At 43.8% G+C, this 25,922-nt stretch overlaps 1 protein-coding gene across 1 annotated transcript in view; it reads left to right on the top strand.

The window, feature by feature from the left end:
- Nucleotides 1–25,922, top strand: part of LOC132826691 (hematopoietic lineage cell-specific protein-like) — a 65,764-nt gene that overhangs the window by 18,470 nt on the left and 21,372 nt on the right. Inside the window, exons 3-10 of the mRNA XM_060842761.1 lie at nucleotides 6,359–6,432; nucleotides 9,166–9,295; nucleotides 9,862–9,972; nucleotides 11,696–11,750; nucleotides 19,091–19,201; nucleotides 20,049–20,159; nucleotides 23,370–23,425; nucleotides 24,776–24,845. Of these exons, the coding sequence (XP_060698744.1) occupies nucleotides 6,359–6,432; nucleotides 9,166–9,295; nucleotides 9,862–9,972; nucleotides 11,696–11,750; nucleotides 19,091–19,201; nucleotides 20,049–20,159; nucleotides 23,370–23,425; nucleotides 24,776–24,845 (718 nt within the window). The remainder of the gene's footprint in view (nucleotides 1–6,358; nucleotides 6,433–9,165; nucleotides 9,296–9,861; nucleotides 9,973–11,695; nucleotides 11,751–19,090; nucleotides 19,202–20,048; nucleotides 20,160–23,369; nucleotides 23,426–24,775; nucleotides 24,846–25,922) is intronic.

Below are 25,922 nucleotides of genomic sequence, written 5' to 3'. Positions count from 1 at the left end.
TTGTTTTTTTTAACAAAAAAACTGAATTCAAGTTCTCAGGGATTTAAGCTTCAGATTTCCGAGATTATTTGCACAGAGGCATACCCATCACATGATCATAACCTCCACTTAGTTTGAGATCAATGCAGCCTTAACAATTCTGTTATTTAAAACTTATTTTTGGAATATTTTTGTAATTTATGATGCTAACGTGAAGAATATAACACAGACATCATTGGCAGGCAACAATGCTGATCTTAAACTATGGACCATCAGCTGAAAAACAGGAAGTGTGGTCAACTTGAACTTCCCCTTCTAGCCAGTGTTCCTGCTGTGATCAGTTTGCCTTCTCCTTAACTGCACTACCCCATCTTCTGCTTTACTAAACCAAAGCCCAGGAGAGAGCAGCAGACCATACTGATACCATTCATTTCAGCTCATTCTATTCCCATCCCCCTTTGCCTCTTCTCTCTCTTTCTGCTCTTGTAAATTTTAATTTTCCTTGATACCTTCTCTGCTTTGTCTCCCTCTCCTCATTCATTTCCTGCTCCTCCCCCCCCACTTCCCCTCAATTGCCTCTCCTTCTGTTCACTTCCTCCCCTTCCATTCCCACTCTTCCTTCATGCCGCCTTACCTTCCTTCCCCAACCCACTTCCCACATCTCTCAACCCTTTCCTCTTGCCTCTCACTTTCTGCCTTTCTCAACTGCTCTTTCCTCCTATTTTTCTCCTCTCATCTCACCCTCTTCCCCTTCCCTTTTCTCCGTCTGTCTCCCCTCCAACTCTGATGTGATGATATTACTGTTAGACTAGTGATCTGGAGACCCAGGTAATGTTCTGAGGACCTGGGTTCAAATCCCACCATGGTAGACTGTGGAGTTTGAATTCAATAAAATTCAGGAATTAGAAGTCGAATGATGAACACTGTCAATTGTCAGGAAAATCCCATCTTGTTCACTCATGTCCTTTAGGGATGGAAACCGCCACCCTTACCTGGACTGGCCTACACGTGACTCTAGACCCACAGCAATATGGTTGACTCTCAACTGCCTTCTGGGTAATTAGGGATGCGCAATAAATGCAGGCCTAGCCAGCGATACCCACATCCTGTAAATGAATTAAAACGAAGTTTTTATATAATTCACAACTTTTGGTTCCACTTCTTTCTCTGGGAGTCCATCACAAATGTGGATCACACATCCAACAAAGAACAATCAGTCCCCTGAGTTTAACTGGTGTCAGGTTCAATCTTTGTCCATTTGCTTTCACGAAGTTACTCTTAAACTAGAATTTCAGGTTGACCATTCCAGTAAGAATACCTTTTCAACACTTGCCTTCCTGTTTGAGAAGCCCAGTGGCTCCAGTATTTTCTCATTCCCTCCTGGTTCCTCCTCTCTGCCCTCTCCCAAGTACCTGAACAGCTCTCTGCTTTTCTAGGAAAAAGAACTGAAAACAATAATCAAGGTGTGTTCTGACAGAGCCCACGTAATGTGATCATTACCTCTTCTAATATTTGTTCAGTTGGGATGGATAAAAAGCACATCTATTGTGGAAAACAGAATTGTCCATCGGATGCGTTCATTAGCAGAGGGATTGAATTCAAGAGTCGTGAAGTGATGTTGCAGCTGTACAGGACTTTGGTTAGGCCACATTTGGAGTACTGTGTGCAGTTCTGGTCGCCTCACTTTAGGAAAGATGTGGAAGCTTTGGAGAGGGTGCAGAGAAGATTTACCAGGATGTTGCCTGGAATGGAGAATAGGTCGTACGAGGATAGATTGAGAGTTCTCGGCCTTTTCTCGTTGGAAGGCGAAGGATGAGGGGTGACTTGATAGAGGTTTATAAGATGATCAGAGGAATAGATAGACAGTCAGAAACTTTTTCCCCGGGTACAACAGAGTATTACAAGGGGACATAAATTTAAGGTGAAGGGTGGAAGGTATAGGGGAGATGTCAGGGGTGGGTTCTTTACCCAGAGAGTGGTGGGGGCATGGAATGCGCTGCCCGTGGGAGTGGTAGAGTCAGAATCAATGGCGACCTTTAAGCGGCAATTGGATAGGTGCATGGATGGGTGCTTAATCTAGGATAAATATTCGGCACAACATCATGGGCCGAAGGGCCTGTTCTGTGCTGTATTGTTCTATGTTCTATGTTCTATGAACTTTTCTGAGCTGTGGAATCAATGCACACAATCAGTTCAGTGCTGAGGATTTGATAGGGCAGTGCAGAAGTTCTTCCTGATGAAGAGTTTCTGCTCAAAACATTGATTCTCCTGCTCCTCAGATGCTGCCTGGCCGGCTGTACTTTTCCAGCACCATGTGTTTTGACTCAGCAGTTGTTGTCTATCATGGGAACTGGTTCGTGCAGTGGGAGAAGTACTGTCCTTTCACTTTCCTGCTAGGGTAAAACTCTGCAGATACACTGCAACATCCCCAATCAGCAAGTCAATGGTTTGGAAACATGGGAGCATCCAGAATGTTTTTAAATAGATCCAAGCAACTCACAAACTTATTTTGGTATAGCACATTGGGAGCTGAAAAATGGAAGATGCAGTATTTGGGTAAATAAAATAATTTTATCACTGCTGTATAATATTTTATCTCCATGTTTGGTGACAGGTAAATATTGACAATACTGTTTTACAAATCTCACATTAAAGGTTAGGCACTCTAACATCATTCTCTAAGGAATCTGTAGTTCATGATGCTTTTGCCATGGCAACAGCTCAGCCAATCAGAGTCAATTTACCAACCAATGAGCAGTCTTTTCCCTGAAGAATGAAATCTTGATCTCTCCCTTCACTGTTTGATCGCACAGCATTGCCCTTTGATGTGAAGGGCACTGCTTGTCACTGGCCACCCGGGTGTTTTCCTATCTTCCTGGTGGTGGAAATTGAATAAAGATTCATGCACTTTGTGTCTCTCACTGTGTCTCACACCTACACACTCCATGGGTGCTGGGGAAAAAATAAGCACTTCCGCAGAAAAAGAAAAAGAGAAAGAAATAAAAACAGGGGATTCCCTCCCCTTCACTGTTTGATCACACAGCATTACCCTTTGATGTGAAGGGCACTGCTTGTCACAGACCACTCGGGTGTTTTCCTATCTTCCTGGTGGTGGGAATTTGAATAAAAAAGAGGTGAAATCTTGATATCATTTGAAATTTCTTTTTCTTGTTTGTCCTTTCTGCTGATGACAGGAAATGAAAAGCTGCTGAACATTTCTGTTCTTAATACAGTCGAGAAATTCCAAAATCCAGAAATGACCTGGTCCCACACTTTTCAGATTGTAGTGGTTACAGTACAATGAATAATGTCAATGGAATTGTAACATCTCAATCCTGAAACCTACTGTCTACTTTGTTTCCTTCTTCCTGGGGCTGTTCAAATGGTGCCAGTTAAATCCTGTGCTATACTCAACGGGTCTTTCTTGTCTGAGCCTGGAATTGTGTAGATCGAAAACTAGAACACGGATTGAGAGTTAGATAGGGTTTGAGATATGTACAGCACAGAAACAGACCCATTGGTCCAACTCGTCCATGCTGACTAGATATCCCAACCTATTTGCCAGCACTTGGCCCATATCCCTCTCAACCCTTCCTATTCATGCACCCATCCAGATACTTTTTAAATGCTGTACTTGTATCAGCCTCCACCACTTCCTCTGCAGCTCATTTCATAAACACGCCCCCTCTGCGTTAAAAAACTGCCCCTCAGATCCATTTTCAATTTTTCTCTTCTCATTCGAGACCTATGCCCTCTAATTCTGGACTCCACCACCCCAGGGAAAAGACCTTGTCTATTTATCCTAAGCACGCCCCTCATGATTTTATAAATCTCTATAAGGTCACCCCTCAGCCTCTGACGCTCCAGGGAAAACAGCCCTGGCCAATCAGCCTCTCCCTATATCTCAAACCCTCCATCCTTGGCAACATCGTTGTAAATCTTTTCTGAACCCTTTCAAGTTTCACAACAACCTTCCCATAAGAAGGAGACCAGAATTGCAAGATGATGGATTGTGAATTGAATTGTGGATTATGAACTGGATCGTGGATTGTGAATTAGATCATGAATTGGGAATTGGATCTTGGATTGTGAATTTAATGATAGCTTGTGAATTGGATTGTGGATTATGAATTGGATCGTGGATTGTGAATCAGATGATGGATTGTGGATTGTACCATGGATGGAGAATTGGTTGCCAGGCAGGAAAAGAATTAAGAATGAATGGATTATTTCCAGAGTGATTGACAATATATGAACAATTTAGGCGACAGAAGCATAAAAAGCAATATTTCCCAAGAGTTCTGACAACACAGAAATACTTAGGATTGTGAGTGGACAAGAAGATGTAAAGTGGCCTCAGGCCAGTTCAGACAAAATGAATGAGTGGGTAAATATTAGCTGGTGAAAGGTGATGTGCCTCATTTGAAGTTGTTTATTTTTAAAGGGGAAACAGTCTGGGGAGATGGAAGTTAAATGATGATAAATTGGGAAATGTTAATGTACAAATTTTGTCTTGTACATTGGCCATTGAAAGTAAGCAAACGGGTGCAGCAAGCTGTTAGGAAGGCTTGTAGTTTGTCCCCCTTCATTGTGAGAGGATTTGAGTATAAATCGCACTGAAGCTGTACAGAGCCTTGGTGAGACTACATCAGGAGGTTGAGTGCAGGTTTGGCCCCTTTATTTTTGAAAAGATACATTTGTCATAGAAGGAGTAGTGCAAAGGTTCACCAGCATAATTCCTGGGATGGCAGGTTTATTGGGAGTTGGGCCGACTGGCCCTGTGTTCATTGGAGTTTACAAGAATGAAAGATGATCTGATTGAAACATGTAAAGGTCCAATAGGGCTGGATAGTCTGGTTACAGGGATCCCCTGATATGGAGGTCCAGAACAGGGGGGATCACAATCTCAGAATATCTGCTGGGCCAATTCAGACTGAGATGAGAAGAAATCTCTTCACTTGGAAGATAGTAACCCTGTGGACTTGTCTGCTGTAGAATGCTGTGGAGGGCCAGTCACTGAATATAATTAAGGAATAAATATATTTCTAGAGAGTAAAGGTGTCAAGGTATATGGGGTGTAAGATGGAGTATGGCACTGAGATGGAGGAGCATCTATGGTCATGTTGAATAGTGACATGGACACGATGGACTGAATAGACTACTCCTATGTGTGTTGCTAGATTAGGCATCATGTGAGACATCATTGCTGAGCTTGATCAGGAAGCAGACACTCAGTTTCTTGCAGGATCACTGAGTAGAAACCTTAGCTGAACTTGCCTAACCAAATGGTGCAAAGAATATTTACCGCATACTGTCCCAACAGCTATATAACACAAAACCCGAAAGGACAGAGTGATGGAACTTCAACCCGACAACAATAGGATTAGAGGCCAATGGTGGGGGAAGATGAAACATTTCCAGTACGCTATGAGAACTCTGAAACGTCTTCAGTTCAAGGAAGAGAGACACGACACTGGTGTAATATATGTAGATTGACTCTTCTGACCTCGCACTGACACCTCAATACTTCCTTTCCAACTCTGTTGTAATCCTTTTACACCACTCTCGGACAGTGCTCTCTCATTACTAAAACCCTTCCTCCTCCTTTTTCCTCTCTGTTTACCATCTCTCAATATTTGTTGTGAAATCACTTTAAGATGAAACATACTAATGTGCAAGTAACCAGGGTACGGAGCATGTGAACAACAGCTAATGTTGTCGCAAATGATATGACGGATTAAAACTACTTTCCTTGGACCAACATTTGCTGAACTTGGGAAAAAATCTGCTTCGTGAACATGGTCTTCAAATAGAAAGATTTCAGTGCATTTACCAATCCACGTGTGAAATTGGTACAATTGTGCCAATAAACACAAAACTACAACAATATTTACTCTCCAACAGTGCAGTACTCCCTCAGTCCTGCCCCTGACAGTGTGGAACTCTATCAGTACTGTCTCTCCAACAGTACAGTGCTCTCTGAATACTGTCAGAGGTAGTGTGGAGCTCTATCAGTACAGTCTCTCCAATAGTGGCAGTTCTGTTTCAGTGCTGCCATCCAGATGAAGCCTGTTTCAGTGTTAATCCAGAATTCTGTGCTGGAAATCCAGCTCCGACACTGCCTGGAACAGGTTTGAACCCGTACCAAATAAAAATGGGAAATGCTGGTGAAACTATGCAGGTCTGGCAGCATCTGAGGCAAGAGGAATGTTTTGAGTGTGGGATGTCTCTAGTTTCTCCATCATATTCTGTTTTCACTTCAGATTTCTTGGATCGGCAGTATTTTGCTGTGTTTTTAGCCCTCTACTGTGAGACTGAAATAATGTCCTGCCCATGCGGAATATTCCGATTGATATGGTTCCAATTTCTCTTGTTTCAGAACGACATTTCAGAGCAGGAGCAGCGATGGGGAGCAAAGACTGTCACAGGGTCAGGCCGGCCCCAGCACATCAAGTAAGTATTGGGAGGGACTGCAAATGTGGGATACGCCCTGATTTAATAACAACAGGGAAATATTGCAGCAGAACAGTGGAGGGACTACTTGGGCATGGTCCTACTGCCAGTAGGGGCCTTCAACACCCACACAATTGTATTAGAAAATTGCAGAATTCAGAGCCAGGGACAATGGAGCATGTGGTGTTCCTCAGTGGTCAAGGCCAGAGGGAAGAGAGGTGCTGTTACATGAAGAAAAACTTGCATTTATGTAAAACCATTCATGACCATCAGATGATGCACTTTACTGACAATGAAGTACAGTGTAGTCATAATAAAACAGCAAATGTGACAGCCAGCTTGCACACAGCAAACAGCAACATGATAATGACCAAATGGAGAGCCCTCCCGCCACCCTCGTTCTTTCTGAAAGTAGTGCCACTGGATCCCTTTATCCACTGTCCTGAAGAAGGATCACCGAACCCGAAACATTAACTCTGATTTGTCTTCACAGATGCTGCCAGACCTGCTGAGCTTTTCCAGCAACCTCTGTTTCTGTTAAAGTAATGAGTTTAACACATAGGAGTTTCTGGACAGTGCAAAGCAGAATTTAGCAGCACTGGATGGGAAGGCAAGTCAATTGTCAATAGCTCAGTCCTAAAATTGAGGAGGTCATTGTCCTCAGCCTGTCGCTTATATTCTTGTTCTTATTCTTCAAGTTTCCTGTTTTAGTAATTTCTGTGGTTTCCTTAATGGAGGAGGGGTGACAAAGCTGCTGGTGCATTGACTACAGACAAGGATGTCGTAAGCTGCTCTTGCAAAAGGCCAATCACCAAATTAGGGCATCTGAAGACTGCACATCACAACTGTGCAGAGACAAGAAGTTTCCGGACTCTCTCAGATTGGAGGTGGCCTCAACAGCTGCAAAGTTTGTTCACCGAGAAGAAGAGATTGCAGTCCCTTCTTGATTTGTGAATAACCACAAAATAAAGCTTTATTTCCTGAAGTTGATTGAAATGTTGAGAAAGATGATTGTGCCTGTCCTCCCCTGAGAGTGCCCTCTGGTGGTAAAGTCACATCCACCTCTCTACAGAGGCTGGCAGTGGGACCTGGGCTCCAAATGGTGAAATGATACCTGGAACTTTGGGAAGAATAAATGAAAAGGCTTATGATTGGGATATTAAACTGAGAAATCCTACAAAGATGGGTTTTGTATACCCACAGTGCATTTAGAGAAGTTAAGATGAGTTCTTCTGCTTTACTGACCAACATTCATCCCTTTCCTAGTATTATTAAAATTAGTTTCCCCATCCATTTGCTTCATTGTTCTTTGCTGAATCCTATTGGCTACTATGTTTGCTTACACAACGCGAAAGCCTTTCAAAGTCTGTGAAATATCTTGGTGCATCGTGAGGAAATAAAATGCCGCGTAAACATTCAACTGCATTTTTAGATTAATTTAAGTTGTCAATTTCCTCATGTGTGAAGCATCTTTACCCAGATTGTTCCTGCCCATGATGACAGCCTGTTTCTGCGCCCGACAGTCTATGCCCAGCCGAACAGCGAAGCTGACCACTATGGTCAGAGCAAAGAGCTTTTGAGTGAAGTCTGGACTAGTTTGGGCTCCTCAGACTTGGTGGCAAAAGTAAAATGCAGAGAGTTTAATACCAAACAGGTTCAAATCTTGCAAGTGGGCCACGGGCTTCAGGGAATGAACTTGCCACCTCCAACCCACATATGTCTCAATTCCCAGAGTACTCGGATGATTCTGGTAAAGTGACCTGGCAAACGATCATGTTGTACAAACAGCTACTTACCCAATAGGGAGCCCACCAATCCCTTCTCAGTGAAGCTAAGGACCTCATTCTCCAGCTTCATTTGCACATCACCACGTCCAAAACTGAGGGAAAGATGAGACAGGAGAACAAGAGGATCAGGGAGTAAAGATTGGGTTTGGGCCACGCATTAAAGATTTCCTTGTATGGGGGAAGATTCCCGGCAAAATGGAGTTAGCAGGAAGAGTGACGGACATGAGAATTTGGATGCATTTAAGGAAACAACTGAATACTTCAGTGATGGATCAGTTAGGTTTATGTTGAGGGATGATGCAATGAAATGCATTGAAAGACCTTCAGTATCGAATTGCAGAGTCCTGTGTAAGAGATAATGAGAAGTAGCATGAATAAAGATATTGGCATCCTGATAACTGAAACCCTTATACTGAGTGATCCCTTAACAAAGGGAGGGGGAGCAATCAGAAAGGGAGGGAGTGCACAGTTCGAATGTGATGTAGCTGAACATCTTTCACATTCATCCAGTGCAATTTACTGTGCTGCTGTTCACTTGGTTTCCTCTGACTGACTGGAGCAGGGATGTATTGCTGTCCAGCTGGCTGGCAGGGGTTGGGGGTGTTGCAGCTTTCTTCATTTCTTGCTGGTACACAAAGGTTTCACTGCCAGACCCCTCTTTAAAATTCAGGCTACCTCAGGGTATGAAGCTGGGAAAACTGAGACATGGACTAAAGTGTCTCCCAGATAAACAGGGATGAAGTCCTGTCCTTGTCTGGTGGACTCAGAATGGTGCACTTCCTAGATTTGTTTTCTTCTACAACTGGACCGTAGGATAAGGTAGGTCTGGTCTACCGCTCTTCGTCCTCTCCCTCCTTGGGCACGTAGATTCATACGGTGAATGCACATTCCTGTAAAACACTGCTCCAACCCTGAGCTATGACCCCCTGGGTTTTTATTTTGGCAGTGTCCATGAGCTGAGGCAAAACGTCTCAAAAGATCATGAGACCATAAAGAAGAAAGAGCTGGAGGAAGGAGCAAAGGCATCGTACGGATATGGTGGCAAGTTTGGGATTCAGAAGGATCGAATGGACAAGGTAATTTATCATTCCAGTTTGTCTGTGCTCCCACATTTTCTTGAATGCTACTAGGAATGGAAATCTGGATCACAAACTTCACATACTGAACCGTTTCCAGAATGATCTGGAGCAGGAGCAGCAGTATGCCAGGACCAGAAGAAGGTGCATGCTAGTAAAGGCAGACAGTGTTCTAGAACAGCAGGCTGCAGTAACAGAAGAGGCAGGGTCTTAGAAAGATGAGCTGAAACCTTCTAGAACAGGAGAGGAACTGCACTGGAGTGGGAGAATGCCCAGAACAATATAGCAGGCATACTGTTTGCTTGCCACCACTCCTAAGATGATGTTTTGGATGAGAAGGAAACAATGGGGGAGCTGGGAGTGACGGCTGAGCCTGGAGTGACTGGGGAACTGTGTGAGTGTGGAGTGATTGAGTGGCGTCATTAACTGTCGACATTGGCAATAGTTTCACCAGGACTCAGCCCAAATGTAACCTCTGGGTTACACAATGCCAATGGAACGCTGTCTCTGGGGATGACGGGCATTTTGTGTGCATGCTCTCATTCTTGGATTTCCTCTTCCCCCAGTCTGCCTTAGGAAATGAGTACGTAGCAAATGTTGAAAAGCATTCGTCACAGACCGATGCAGCCAAGGGATTCGGTGGGAAGTATGGAGTTCAGAGAGATCGGACAGACAAGGTAAGGGTAAAATGGAACTCTCCAGTGACTGTGAGTCTGTGGGTGTGACAGCAGAGTAGAGGGGCAGAGACCTTTTAACCTGAGGGACCTCCTCCAGTCCACACACAGGAGTAGAAAGGTCTGCAGTCTCTGGCAGCAGTCAGTGACTCAGCTATTACTCAATGCATCCACCAGCATTCACTGGCTATAGAAACCAGACATAGAACGTCACCTGGCCTTAACTAATGTTTAATGATGATTATTGAAATATTCCTGATGAATGGCTCTGGCCCGAAATGTCGAATTTCCTGTTCCTTGGATGCTGCCTGACCTCATGTGCTTTAACCAGCAACACATTTTCAGCTCTGATGATTATTGAAGCATCACTGAGTGAACTTTATACCATGTATCTAAACTGAGATTGTACCTGTCCCGGGGGTATTTGATGGGACAGTGTAAAGGGAGTTTTACTGTGTCTAACTCAGTTTGTCCCAGCCTGAATTGTTTGAATAGTTCAGATGGAATTATACTCTGTATCTTACTCAGCCTGTAACTATCCTGTTTTTTTTGTTTGATGGGATCATTTACAGTGAATAAAAACAACAGTGAATTTGTTTATATAGCAGCTTTAAAATAGTGAAATATTCCAAAGCAATTCACAGGTTTGTTATCAGACAAAATTTCAATTCAATGGACATTGTATTTTTAAATATAAAAATATTTGTATTTTTACAGAGAGGGAAAGTTAAAGAATATAAGGAGAAGATGGGACAAGGAGTGATATGGGGCAAAGGTGAGGGAAGAAAGGGGATGAAGGAAAGGATGAGTTGGGGTTCACGAGGGATATGGGAAGGTGAGGGGGGAGTTAGTGAGGCATGTGGGACAGAATGGATGGGGATGTGGAATATTGGGATGGTCGGTAGGGGGATGAGGGGAATTGAGATGTTGGATAGGAGGTGATGAGGGATACGGAGTAAGGTGGGAGATGAGGAATATGGAAAAATGTGGTTAAGGGGGACAAGGGATGCCAGATATCGGGGTGGGTGGAGTTGATCACTGGAAGAAGGTCATTTGCCTTTTCTTGTTCATCTTTGTTCCTAAATATGTTTATGTAAATATGAAGACTCCTGTAGAATATTTCTCAAAAGGCTGTGTTTTACAGGGATGTTCCCACAGGGGACGCAAGGAATGCACAGGCAGAAACTGTACCCTACAGAGCTACCTCACAGCCGAGTGATGAACATAGCAGCTTTCCAAACAGTGGGAGAGTATCTTTATTCCCAGATCCTGGCACTCTGAGGTGGGGGGGGGGGAAATGTCCCTGGTGTCATCAGTGTTCCTTACACACTTCACCTCCCACTCACCCCCCCTCCCCCCACCAAATGGCACCAAAAAGTCGAAATTGAGCCCACAGCCACCATCTGTGTCCCCCATCACCATGAGGAGCTTCCCAATTCAATGGCTGTTGCTGCTTCATGACCTTTGTCCCCATCCCACTCGCAAAAGTGTTCCCTGCTTCTGGAATTATGACCTCAGTGGGGCCATCTGTTCATGTGTGGATGGTGTGATATTATTATACATTTAAAGGAATTCTGTCAGCCGCGCACACGCAGATTCACTCTGACCAAGGGATGCCCGATTAACCAACATCACCGACCCCATGTGCATGTGGTCATTTTGATATCCATCTTTGTGTTCATTACTCTTTTCTTCCATAACTCAGTCTTGTTGGTCTCTCTTGCAGTCTGCTGTCGGGTATGAGTACAAAGGAGAGATGGACAAACATTCTTCCCAAAAAGGTTAGTTATAATCCGAGCTGAAAGTGACTCTGAACTGATAGATCGTATGGTTTATGTTCACACTTTGTTTCCCATGGTAGTCTGTCACAGATCAATGTACTTTTACCAATAGAAAATCAAAATTTATTCCTGCAAAAGAAAAGAAACACTGTATAAAAACAATTTGAAATGGTCTGATAATAAATATCAAATAATGGCTTGCTTCTTGCGCTCTCAATAGGAACCTTACAGATTAGATTCCCTACAATACGGAAACAGGCCCTTTGGCCCAACAAGTTCATACCAGCCCTATGAAGAGTAGTCCACCCACACGCCTACTCCCTACTAATGCACCTAACACTACAGGCAATTTAGCATGGCTAACTCACCTGATCCAGTTATCTTCAGAATGTGGGAGGAAACCAGAGCACCCAGAGGAAACCTACACAGAAAGGGGGAGAATGTGTAAACTCTACACAGACAGTCACCTGAGGCTGGAATTGAACCCAGGTCCCTAGCAGTGCGAACCACTGAGCTACTGTGCCACCCCATCCTCAAGCTTCTATGAATGCTCCCCCATTTCCACATTAAAGTTCTTTGTTCAGTTGGCACAGCTGTATTTGGCTTTTTTTACAGCGAACCTGTCCGTTCTCCCTGTGCTATCTTCTTTTGTTAATGTTTCTTCAATGTATACCTTCAGCAAACTATAACACAGCTCACTCACTTCTTAACATTTGTTCCTTACATTTCTGCGTTCACAGCCTTGTTAGATACCTTCCTCTCTGACACCTTAAGTCATCCTGTTTCTGGAGATTTTCTCTTACTAACTCCAAAGCCATTTAGGTCTTCTTTAATTCTGCCCTGGTTGCTTTGGAGACTTCTGAACTGTACTGCTGATCTTAAAGACCTTTTCTCTCTGAATGACCTGCTTCTCTCTGAAAGTATCCTACACATTGATAGACCTTTCAGAAGTCCCTCTTTCAAAAAAAAAGAATTTGTCACTTTACCCTCGTACGTGACAACAGCCGAATATTCTTCCTCTTTCATCATTGTTTTCGAAAGAACTGATCTGTTGCCCTGTGAGGAAAGACTTTATTTAAAGTTATATAAAGTAATTTCCAGACAACCCAGTGCTATCTGCAGATATCAAAAATGAAACTAGAAAAGCGTCTTCCATTCTTAACACTATACAGAAATACAGATCAAACTTAAAGATATGTGGTTCTGTCTATTTTAGAGCAAAGTTTCCCAGTAATAATAATCTGAACTTGTAGTAATCTGCATTTGCCCATGTGTGTAATAGACTTTTTATCTGGCTGCATGAAAGCTTTTGTATTTTCCAGCGTTTATGTAAAGTACTCTGTATATTTGTCCCAGTGTGTGATATCTTCAACATTTTCTAGTGTGCAGCATGCTTTGTATCAACCCAGGTGTGTGACACTCTCTGAATTTCTCTAGGTGTGTGATATTCTCTGTATTTAACAGAGTGTCTGATACTTTCTGTATTTATCTGGGTGTATGATACTCTCTGTATTTATCTGGGTGTGTGATACTCTCTGTATTTATCTGGGTGTATGATACTCTCTGTATTTATCTGGGTGTGTGATACCCTCTGTATTTATCTGGGTGTGTGATACTCTCTGTATTTATCTGGGTGTGTGATACTCTCTGTATTTATCTGGGTCTGTGATACTCTCTAAATTTATCTGGATGTGTGATACTCTCTGTATTTATCTGGGTGTATGATACTCTCTGTATTTATCTGGGTGTGTGATACTCTCTGTATTTATCTGGGTTTGTGATAACTCTCTGTATTTATCTGGGTGTGAGATACTCTGTATTTATCTGGGTGTGTGATACTCTCTGTATTTATCTGGGTGTGTGATAACTCTGTATTTATCTGGGTCTGTGATAACTCTCTATTTATCTGGGTCTGTGATAACTCTCTCTGTATATATCTGGGTGTGTGATACTCTCTGTATTTATCTGGGTCTGTGATACTCTCTGTATTTATCTGGGTGTGTGATAACTCTCTCTGTATTTATCTGAGTGTGTGATACTCTCTGTATTTATCTGGGTGTGTGATAACTCTCTGTATTTATCTGGGTGTGAGATACTCTGTATTTATCTGGGTGTGTGATACTCTCTGTATTTATCTGGGTGTGTGATAACTCTGTATTTATCTGGGTCTGTGATAACTCTCTATTTATCTGGGTCTGTGATAACTCTCTCTGTATATATCTGGGTGTGTGATACTCTCTGTATTTATCTGGGTCTGTGATACTCTCTGTATTTATCTGGGTGTGTGATAACTCTCTCTGTATTTATCTGAGTGTGTGATACTCTCTGTATTTATCTGGGTCTGTGATAACTCTCTGTATTTATCTGGGTGTGTGATAACTCTCTCTGTATTTATCTGGGTGTGTGATACTCTCTGTATTTATCTGGGTGTGTGATAACTCTCTGTATTTATCTGGGTGTGTGATACTCTCTGTATTTATCTGGGTCTGTGATAACTCTCTGTATTTATCTGGGTGTGTGATAACTCTCTCTGTATTTATCTGGGTCTGTGATACTCTCTGTATTTATCTGGGTGTGTGATAACTCTCTGTATTTATCTGGGTCTGTGATAACTCTGTATTTATCTGGGTGTGTGATAACTCTCTCTGTATTTATCTGGGTGTGTGATACTCTCTATTTATCTGGGTGTGTGATAACTCTCTGTATTTATCTGGGTGTGTGATACTCTCTGTATTTATCTGGGTCTGTGATAACTCTCTGTATTTATCTGGTTGTGTGATAACTCTCTCTGTATTTATCTGGGTGTGTGATACTCTCTGTATTTATCTGGGTGTGTGATAACTCTCTGTATTTATCTGGGTGTGTGATAACTCTCTCTGTATTTATCTGGGTGTGTGATAACTCTCTGTATTTATCTGGGTGTGTGATACTCTCTGTATTTATCTGGGTCTGTGATAACTCTCTGTATTTATCTGTGTGTGTGATACTCTCTGTATTTATCTGGGTGTGTGATACTCTCTGTATTTATCTGGGTGTGTGATAATCAAATTCATCAACAAGCCTGACCAGCTGCGCTTTTCCAGCAACACATTTTCAGCTCTGATCTCCAGCATCTGCAGTCCTCACTTTCTCCTCATACATTTTTGGAAATGTGATTTGCTTAAAAATATGTGAAAGAAGCTGGAAGACGGAACAAGATTTTGAACCATTTCTGGGTTGAAGAGTGTTTGCCAAGTAATCTCTTGGAACTGAAACGTCAGAAGTTTGAAACGTGTGGTGGTTCACCCGCTGTTTACAAAACTTCAGCTAACTTTGTAGAAGAAAGGCAAGTTTAAGAAAGATGAGAGCTGTGTTTCATGGTGTTAAATGCTGGACAACCTACAAGAGGCTGTATGCTGAAGATTGTCTAGCAACAGTCTCTGGTCTGGAATTGATGTGAATTCAGTATATCCAACTATGTCAGCTGAAGAAAGACTTCCAAGCTGGGAAAAGCATGACTTGGTGTCTCCCTTGAAAAGCTAGGAAAAAAATCCTAAAGCAGAACTAGCTGCAATGATCCCTCTCTCTTGGCTAAAATATTGAAAGATCCCAAAAGTCAAATATCAAGATTTCTAATCGACTTTCATCTGGATTCACTGTTATTTGAATACCTCATCAATTCTACAGCTGTCAGCATTTTATATTTTGAGATCTCCCCATTTTATGTTTTGAGATTGGACTTAAGAAGGAAGCATATGTCAGGTATAGACAGGATAGATCAAGTGAAAACTTAGAAGAGTATAAAGGCAGTAGGAGTATACTTAAGAGAGAAATCAGGAGGCCAAAAAGGGGACATGAGATAGCTTTGGCAAATAGAGTTAAGGAGAATCCAAAGGGGTTTTACAAATACATTAGGGACTAAAGGGTAACTAGGGACAGAATAGGGCCCCTCAAAGATCAGCAAGGCGGCCTTTGTGTGGAGCCGCAGGAGATGGGGGAGATACTAAACGAGTATTTTGCATCAGTGTTTGCTGTGGAGAAGGACATGGAGGATATAAAATGTAGAGAAATAGATGGAGACATCTTGAAAAATGTCCATATTACAGAGAAGGAAGTGCTGGATGTCTTGAAATGCATAAGAGTGGACAAGTCCCCAGGACCTGATCAGGTGTCCCCTCAAACTCTGTGGGAAGTTAGGGAAGTGAGTGCTGGGCCCTTTGCTGAGATATTTGTATCATAGATAGTCACAGGTGAGGTGCTGGAAGACTGTACATTTAGGTATAGAACTGGCTCGAATGTAGAAGACAGAGGGTGATGGAGGATGGTTGCTCTTCAGCCTGGAGGCCTATGACCAGTGGTGTGCCGCAAGAATTGGTGCTGGGTCCACTACTTTTTGTCATTTACCTAAATGATTTGGATAAGAGCATAAGAGGTATAGTTAGTAAGTTTGCAGATGATGCCAAAATTGGACATGTAGTGGACAATGAAGAAGGTTACCTCAGATTACAACAGGATGTGGACCAGATGGGCCAATGGGCTGAGAAGTGGCAGATGGAGTTTAATTTAGATAAACGTGAAGTATTGCATTTTGGGAAAGCAAACTTAGCAGGACGTATACACTTAATGGTAACGTCTTAGGGAGTGTTGCTGAACAAAGAGATCTCGGAATGCAGGTTCTTAGCTTCTTGAATATAGAGTCACAGGTAGATAGGATAGTGAAAAAGGCATTTGATTTGCTTTCCTATATTGGACAGATACTAAGTACAGGAGTTAGGAGGTCATGTTGCGGCTGTACAGTACATTGGTTAGGCCACTGTTGGAATATTGCATGCAATTCTGGTCTCCTTCCTATCGGAAAGTTGTTGTGAAACTTGTAAGAGTTCAGAAAAGATTTACAAGGATGTTGCCAGGGCTGGAGGATTTGAGCTACAGGGAGAGGCTGAATAGGCTGGGGCTGTTTTCCCTGGAGCATCAGAGGCTGAGGGGTGACATTATGGAGGTTTATAAAATCATGAGGGACATGGATAGGATAAATAGACAAGGTCTTTTCTCTGGGGTGGAAGAGTCCAGAACTACAAGGCATCAGTTTAGTGTGAGAGGGGAAAGGTATAAGAGACCTAAGTGAAAACTTTTTCAGGCAGAGGGTAGTACATGTGTGAAATGGGCTGCCAGAGGAAGTGGTGGAGGCTGGTACAACTGCAACATTTAAAAGGATGGGTATATGAATAGGAAGGGTTTGGAGGGATACAGGTTGGGTGTTGGCAGGTGGGACTAGATTCGGTTCGGATATCTGGTCAGCATGGATGAGTTGAACTGAAGGGTCTGTTTCTGTGCTGTACATCTCTCTGACTCTATGACCCTTGGTCCACCAAGGAATTTTCCTATTCACTTTTTAAAATCCACATCACCATAAAGAACTCGGAGCTGGAGTAAGCAATTCAGACCCTCAAGGCTTCTCAGCATTTAATACAGCTGCAAATGTGTTGCTGGTCAAAGCACAGCAGGTTAGGCAGCATCTCAGGAATAGAGAATTCGACGTTTCGAGCATAAGCCCTTCATCAGGAATAAGAGAGAGAGAGCCAAGCCGGCTGAGATAAAAGGTAGGGAGGAGGGACTAGGGGGAGGGGCGATGGAGGTGGGATAGGTGGAAGGAGGTCAAGGTGAGGGTGATAGGCCGGAGTGGGGTGGGGGCGGAGAGGTCAGGAAGAGGATTGCAGGTTAGGAGGGCGGTGCTGAGTTGAGGGAACCGACTGAGACAAGGTGGGGGGAGGGGAAATGAGGAAGCTGGAGAAATCTGAATTCATACCTTGTGGTTGGAGGGTTCCCAGGCGGAAGATGAGGCGCTCCTCCTCCAGCCGTCGTGTAGTTGTGTTCTGCCGGTGGAGGAGTCCAAGGACCTGCATGTCCTCGGTGGAGTGGGAGGGGGAGTTAAAGTGTTGAGCCACGGGGTGATTGGGTTGGTTGGTTCGGGCGGCCCAGAGGTGTTCTCTGAAGCGTTCCGCAAGTAAGCGGCCTGTCTCACCAATATAGAGGAGGCCACATCGGGTGCAGCGGATGCAATAGATGATGTGTGTGGAGGTACAGGTGAACTTGTGGCGGATATGGAAGGATCCCTTGGGGCCTTGGAGGGAAGTGAGTGTGGAGGTGTGGGCGCAAGTTTTACATTTCCTGCGGTTGCAGGGGAAGGTGCCGGGGGTGGAGGTTGGGTTGGTGGGGGGTGTGGATCTGACAAGGGAGTCACGAAGGGAGTGGTCCTTGCGGAACGCTGATAGGGGAGGGGAGGGAAATATATCCTTGGTGGTGGGGTCCGTTTGGAGGTGGCGGAAATGGCGGCGGATAATACGTTGTATGCGCAGGTTGGTGGGGTGGTAGGTGAGAACCAGTGGGGTTCTGTCTTGGTGGCGGTTGGAGGAGCGGGGCTCAAGGGCGGAGGAGCGGGAAGTGGAGGAGATGCGGTGGAGGGCATCGTCGATCACGTCTGGGGGGAATCTGCGGTCCTTGAAGAAGGAGGCCATCTGGGTTGTGCGGTGTTGGAATTGGTCCTCCTGGGAGCAGATGCGGCGGAGACGAAGGAATTGGGAATATGGGATGGCGTTTTTACAGGGGGCAGGGTGGGAGGAGGTGTAGTCCAGGTAGCTGTGGGAGTCAGTCGGTTTATAATAGATGTCTGTGTTGAGTCGGTCGCCCGAGATAGAAATGGAAAGGTCTAGGAAGGGGAGGGAGGAGTCTGAGACAGTCCAGGTGAATTTCAGGTCGGGATGGAAGGTGTTAGTAAAGTTGATGAACTGTTCAACCTCCTCGTGGGAGCACGAGGCAGCGCCGGCATTTAATACAATAATGGCTGACCTCATCTCAGCCTCAACTCCCCTTTCCTACCCACTCCCCATAGCCCTTCAATCCATTTCAAATTAATAAACTGTCTACTACCTCTGCAGAGCTGTATTGTCTTGCTTTTTTCCCCAATGTGTTTATCCAAGATTAAGAGAAAAGATTAAATCTTGAATACAGCTTAGTTCTTAGCCAATTTTTGTCATAAGTTTAAAGAGTGAATTTGGTTACAAGAAACAAGTTATCTTTGCATTTATTAGAGAAACCTGGTGAAAATCTCGTATGTTCTATTAATGAGTAATAAATGGAAACAAATTGACCATTTTGGTGATTCAGTAAAACATTCATGCTTTTGGCATGATTCCTGGCGTAGTGGGGCTTGATTACCAGCCCCTTCCTCCTTGAGGAGTAACATCCGGGAAAGAGCAGAGTTTGGATTAACTTGTGGAGCGCCTTTACAGGTTTGGCAAAACCACAGTGAGTCAAATGGTTAGAGATTTACCCTGATTTGATTGTTTCTTCAACTCTCTCAGATTATGCCAAAGGATTTGGAGGGAAATACGGAGTTGAAAAGGACAAGGTGGATAAATCTGCTCTGGGATATGACTACAAGGGAACAACTGAGAAACATGATTCACAGAAAGGTATGTTCATCACACCCCTCCTGCTACTCTCACAGGCTGCTACCTCCTATTCCCATGCATTCCCATTCAGAATGGTACTTCCCATTCCCACATCAAATCCCTACAGTGCCCATCAAGTCTGCACCAACTTGCCAAAGATCATCCCACCCAGATCCACCTCCCCTCTTCCATCCCTGCATTTCCCATGGCTAATCCACCAAGCCTGCACATACCTGGACACTATGTGCAATTTACCATGGCCAATCAACCTAATCTTTGGAGTGTTGGGAGGAAACTGGAGCACCCAGAGGAAACCCGCGCAGACACAGGGAGAATCTGCAACTCCACACAGGGTTGCCAGAGGCTGGAATCGAGCATGCGTTCCCAGCATTGTGAAGCAGCAGCGTTAACCACTGAGCCACTGTGCAACCCAATCTCACCCATTCACACAAACTGATACCTTGTATTCCTATATCTCCCATCCACGCACACAGAATGGTACAACTGCTCCCTCACTTCTCATGATCCCATTCCCCATCCCCCATACAGAACGGCACCTCCTAATTACACCCACTAATGCAAAACCCTCTCCCTGCTTTACATTCCCTGAATAAATCTTCCTGATTGAGACGGCTATATTATGATTATTTTAGCATAATAGCTTCAGGAAGTGTCTTAGTTTGTGTCCCGTGAAACCACCTGGGGGAGATTTTCATCCCTTCACTATTGGCTCTACTTAATCCAAATGGGAAGAGATAAAGTCTCTGAGAATTCACCCTCTTCGCATGAATCAACTTAGTGCATTCACCTGACTGACTGCATGATATAATGGCACCAAGAATGTGAGATTGATGCAATTGCCTTGCAGATTATGCGAAAGGGTTTGGAGGGAAGTATGGAGTACAGAAGGACCACCAGGATAAAACTGCACACGGTTGGGATCATAAGGAGGAGGTCAAGCTTCATGAATCACAGACAGGTGAGGGGCAGAGTGAAGATCTTGGCAGTAAATAAATATGGGTGCACTGCCCCCCCACCTCTCCCCCACCCCCACCCCGTGCCCCCCTCCCTGCCCTCCCCAGATAATACCAGACAATAATGAGCTAGTGACAATGGGGAGTTTTGTCAGAGATCCGCCAGGCCTTGAATGACCATCAGTAAGGCCAGACTTTGGTCAGCTCTGTTTTAATCCCTGACAACAGCCTCCTCCCCCACAATTATTCTGAGGGAAGACGCTGGGTTGGGGAGGGACAGTGTCTGTATGCCCACATCGGGCAGGAGGGGTTACAGCTCGTCCTCCTGTGTAAAGGGAAGGTTGGCATTGCCATTTCAAGCAACCCAAGCAATCGACATCTGATTAGCTGAGGTCAAATGACCCATTTCAAACATAACCCATAACCCCTTCCGCCAATGCCTGCAGCAATTCAAGGACTGTCTGTATCTGTATCCTGCATACAAGGGGATACAAACGATTCAGGTATGTCATTTATTGACTGCATCTCATTGTAGTTCACGCTTTCACTTTGGGACAGTCTGGTGATCTTACCTCTGGTGGAAAATTCCAATATTGGCATCGAGGTGCGAGAGCTCAGTGGAGTGGCTCCCTGTACTCATCAATCAGCCATTTATATATTTACAATGCCAAGTGGGGGAGAGAAGCCTGATCTCCTACTGAGTGCGATGAGAACTTGGGGGGCATTCTCACTCAAACTGAAATTCATCAACAATAACTCGCATTTTTATAGCACCTTGAACATAATGATTGGTTCCAAAGTAGTGCATTGTGCAGTTTGGAGCAAAGTTTGACATCAACCTGATAAATCCTTAGGACAGATGGTCAAAGAGGTAGGCTTTAAAAGGAGGAAAAAGAGATCAAGATAACCAGAGATTTAGGGTGGGAATTGCAGAACTTAGGACGTAGGCAGGTGAGACAACGGTGGAGCAGTTAAAATCATGAATCCTGAAGAGTTCAGAATTAAAGCAGATATCGTGTAGAGTTTGTGTGCTGGAGGAGACTGCTCAGAAGGGGAAGGCCATGGAGTGATTTGAAAACAAAATTGAACAAGAAAATTAAAGATGGGGTACTGCTCAATCAGGTCAGCAAACAGTTGAACAGCACATAGTGACAGTAAGGACACAGGCAGCAGAGGTTTGGATAACATCATGTTTATGAAGATGCCATTGCTATAGCAACTCTGTTTGTGAAGACTGAAAATTTGTACAGCTCATTTCAGCCCTCTGTGGGTCTTTTTTGAATGTTCTAAATTAAACTTGGCCAGCATTTGACCTTAAAATGATCAAAGGCTAGTTTTTGAATAATCACCACTGAAATTCTTATGTCAAAGTAAAAAGGAATACAATTATTGGCTGAAATGCAGATATAAGGCTTAAGAGGCATTGGTAAAAGATACAAATAATGATGAAAGCAAGATTGGCCTGTTAGTGTTGAGGGCTTGCCTTGTTTAAAGAGTTCTCTTTCTAAGGTGAAGGGATTGAAAGTTAAAGTCCGACACTGTGATGGTTTCTGTAGTCGAATTATTGGAGATTTTTCTCACAGGTGGCTTGAGCAGTACAGGTTCTGGGAGGAAGTGAAATTCCCTTTATTTTACATTTATGACACTGCTGGTTGTGGCCTATGATAACCTGGTTCAGTATTTGAAATAACTGCACAGAGGCCAGTATCCCATCACCAAGTCACTCATTTATTTACATGGGCACAGTGCACTGGCTGTGACAGCCAGCTCAGAGTCTGTCCCTGACATCAGGAGATGTCCCTGTTTATATCTGTCAGCCAGGGCTCCCTGATTGACCCTGGCTGACACATATAAACTATGGGATCCACCCAGTTCCAATCACAACAGTATTGTAGACCTGTCGTTGGTTGACCTCCTTTTGTGTTCCTATTGGTGACCCCCTCGATCTCTGATGGCCTCTTTCAGAGTTCTGTTTTAATTGTTGCTCAAAATGATAGTTTACAACTGATTGCTCACAGGTGAAAACTTAAAATTGCTGCTACGTATCTTTGATGAAGCACTGTTCCACAAAACAAAGCCAATTTTGCTGGAATTCTTGGTAGTGTCCTTCCTGTGCCCTATTCTCTCAGAAGCTTTGAATTCTCACAATTTTAGAAGGGCCCATTGCTTTCCTGAGGGTGAATGGAATCCTAAGTGCTGCCTTTTGTGATTGGTAACACATCAGTCTGTCTGCATTCTTGGCTGTAGTGAATCAACAAGAGTAGAGTCATAGAGCTGTGCAACAGTCATGTGACTTCAGCAAGCCACCTTTGAAGTTTCTGTGCCCATTTGACAAAGGTAGATAAGCCTTCTTTACAAAATACTTTATATTATAATTACACAGTTGTAAGAAAAAGTGTAACAGGACAGCACTGTGCTCATTTCAACTGCACTGTGGATTGATCTGTCCTAAATAGGACAACAATATTCAAGAACATACCACACCAACACTTTCTCAAGCACAATTGGAAATGGACCAAAAAAACAGCTCATATTCTATGCAAAATAAAAAGAGTGCTATATAAATACTGTTTGATGTTGTTATTTTGTACTCTCCATTACAATTCAAGTAATTTAATGAAATTAATTAAAGATGACTAAACACTTCAGATTCTGTGCTTACTATTTTTGAAAGTATTTCCTGTTTCTGGATGTGCTTCTGTTGTTTGTAGTATAGATCCCAGGATTTTCCCACTGAATGGACTTTTACCCGCAGTTTTATTCCATCTCCCATTTTGTGTATTGGATCATTAGCTGCCCACCAGTACTCTAGCACTACCCACTCCTCTGTGGATAGAGTTAAGGGATGAACTAATATGCTTCTGGTGAAATAGAGATGTTAAGCACACACCACATTGCCCCTTAGGCAAGCAACTGCAAGGCATGATAATGCTGCAAAATCCCAGACCTTTCCCAATTGCACAACTGGTATTCGGATATAGATCACTCATGATCCAATTGACAGGTACTCAAGGAGCTTCCAGTTCCCACTTGTATAGCTCGCTATGACACTGGGCCTTGTTAAAGGCCCCATGTTCAATGCTTGGCGCATGCTGAGTTAGCCAATCTCAGAGCACCATGATTGACATCAATTCCCTGGAAGTGCCGTTAGGAGAGATCAAACAGAGCTTTTACTCCTTTTTGTCATTTCTGTGTTGTTTGCCTTCCTTCTACAGATTACGCCAAGGGCTTCGGTGGGCGATATGGAGTACAGCAGGACCGGATGGACAAGGTACTCATTTAAACTCCGTCAGATGTGTCACAGCTCTATGTAACAACGCAAGCCATGGAACGTCCCCATTTTTTCCAACAATGGGCTAAACCCAGGCAAATGGGACTAGTTCAGTTTCAGACACCTGGTTGACATGGATGAGTTGGACTGAACGGTCTGCTTCGATGCTGTATGACCCAATGATTCTAATATTGTAAACCCAAGCTTGGCTTTGCACTTTGACTTACTTACTTGCTCTTCCCCTTGCTGCTGCGTTGCCTTTTAAACCATGACTCTTTACATCAATGTTCCAGCAGACTAGAGAGTCAAGTATTCAGATACATGGCTCCAATAGCTTGATTGATGTTTTATCATTTCCATGCCAACAGTACATTGACGGATATCTACATTGTTGTACCTCTTACATTTCCTGTTCAGATTAACTTTCAAAATTCTTCTTCAACTTCATTGAGTTGAATCTTTTATGTGTCAATGAGGCTTGGAGGTAGCAAGTCTCACCTGAAAGGATTGTAGGTTCGAGCCCTTACCCAGGACTTAAGCTTATGACCTGAATTTACATTTATGCCCTTACTGTGCCCCTGGAAGAATGAAATCTGTCATAAAAAGTTATGACTAAAATGAAAGCACGCAGAATTGGAGGGAAAGTTGGGAGTTGATTTGGAAATTTTTGGTGAATTAGCAGATAGAGTTGAAATAAAGTGATTGTTCTCTGCAGGGAACATGTGGTGTCCCCAGGCAGCTGCTGACACGTGCTGGCTTTAGTTGAAGAGCCCTCCTGATTATTCTGCCTGTCCCACAGCCAGGGCTCTTGAAGCCCTGTGGAAGGAGAAAGTTTGGCCTTAAGTTCACTGGTAAATCACGCTCACCCTTAGCAATGTCACATTTACATCCTAATTGCTATTTTATAAACCCTTATCGTTCTCCCCAGGGATTTGTCCCTCAGCTGAAAGATTGAGCTATAGTAGAGAAATCCACAGGCCAGGCCTGTGCTTTGGACCTGGCCTTTCAGAGGTGTACAGAAGACTTCCAGGGGATACAAAACCTGTTTTGTCTTTTCTTGCCCTTGAGCAGGGAAGTGTGTGTATGGGATTGGCATTCTGCAGGACCGCTAGTCTCTGGGCAAGGATCTTGATTAGTAAGGGTGTCAAGGGTTATAGGGAGTGAACAGGAGAATAGGAGTCAGAAACCTACCAGCTATGATCAGATGGCGGGGCCGATGGACTGAATGGCCTAATTCTGCTCCTATATCTAAATGTCCTTATGGTATGGTTTCTAACTGAAGCTCAGGTCTGTTTTTACTCTCTCGTTAAACTGTTGGTTGACTGACTGGTTTCTCAATTCATGTTCCAGAACGCTGCCTCTTTCACTGAGATGGAGAGTCCAACCTCGTCCTATCAAAAGACAAGGCCTGTAGAAGCTTGTGAGTTGGTGTAGCCGATCTGGAATGATGGAATATAAGTGTAGATGGTGCCAAGTTGGTTCCATCATCTTAATTGGCAAACGATTCACATAGTTACTTTTCAGTTTCCTGTCTCTCCATTCCTCTATGGTTTCCCTGGATGCTCTGACCCTTACCTAAGTTCTATTCACTGAGAATCAGACAAGCTCCCAGTAGCTCATCAATGTCTGAGCCCAGACAGGGACTCTCAGCAAGAGGTGTCATTACATCCAAGACTCATCACACCCTTCTGTGCCAGTGACACACCCATGTCCCTCTTAGGGAATTAACAGAGGTGGGCAGCACGGTGGCACAGTGGTTAGCACTGCTGCTTCATGGCGCCTGAGACCCGGGTTCAATTCCCGACTCAGGCGACAGACTGTGTGGAGTTTGCACGTTCTCCCCGTGTCTGTGTGGGTTTCCTCTGGGTGCTCCGGTTTCCTCCCACAGTCCAAAGATCTGCGGGTCAGGTGAATTGGCCATGCTAAATTGCCTGTAGTGTTAGGTGAGGGGTAAATGTAGGGGTATGGGTGGGTAGCGCTTCGGCGGGTCGGTGTGGACTTGTTGGGCCGAAGGGCCTGTTTCCACACTGTAAGCAATCTAATCTAATCAATCAGCAGCTGGAATACTGGTCCATGGCTTTTATTCCTGCGCTACTTCATCTCCTCTGTCACGGTTTAGCCCAGAGGTACTGAGGCCAACTCCAGTGCTGCCAGTCTGGAATAAGTTTGGCCAGTGCTGACTGGTCATTGGACTGATGCATTCCTGTTCTCTGTAATGATGAGTGGTCTGATAGCCACAGCAGATCACATTCTCCATATACCCTGTTACATACATACAATGTTTCAGTTTCAATACATAAGGAAGATGGGAGTTCCAGTTTGACAATGTTCCCACACACTATGATAGTGTTCTGTGTGTCAGTATTTCCACCTTCTTTCTGTGCTCCCTGTGTCAGTGTTTTGTCACCCTGTTCCATTATACTCACATGTACATATTGTGTCATGAACTGATTTTAATAACCGAGGCATCCTCTGTTACTCTCTCTGTATTACACTT

The sequence above is a fragment of the Hemiscyllium ocellatum genome, chromosome 23 (genome assembly GCF_020745735.1).
Source record: "Hemiscyllium ocellatum isolate sHemOce1 chromosome 23, sHemOce1.pat.X.cur, whole genome shotgun sequence".
Taxonomy (NCBI): Eukaryota; Metazoa; Chordata; class Chondrichthyes; order Orectolobiformes; family Hemiscylliidae; genus Hemiscyllium; species Hemiscyllium ocellatum.
This window is presented reverse-complemented; position numbering and strand designations above follow the sequence as displayed.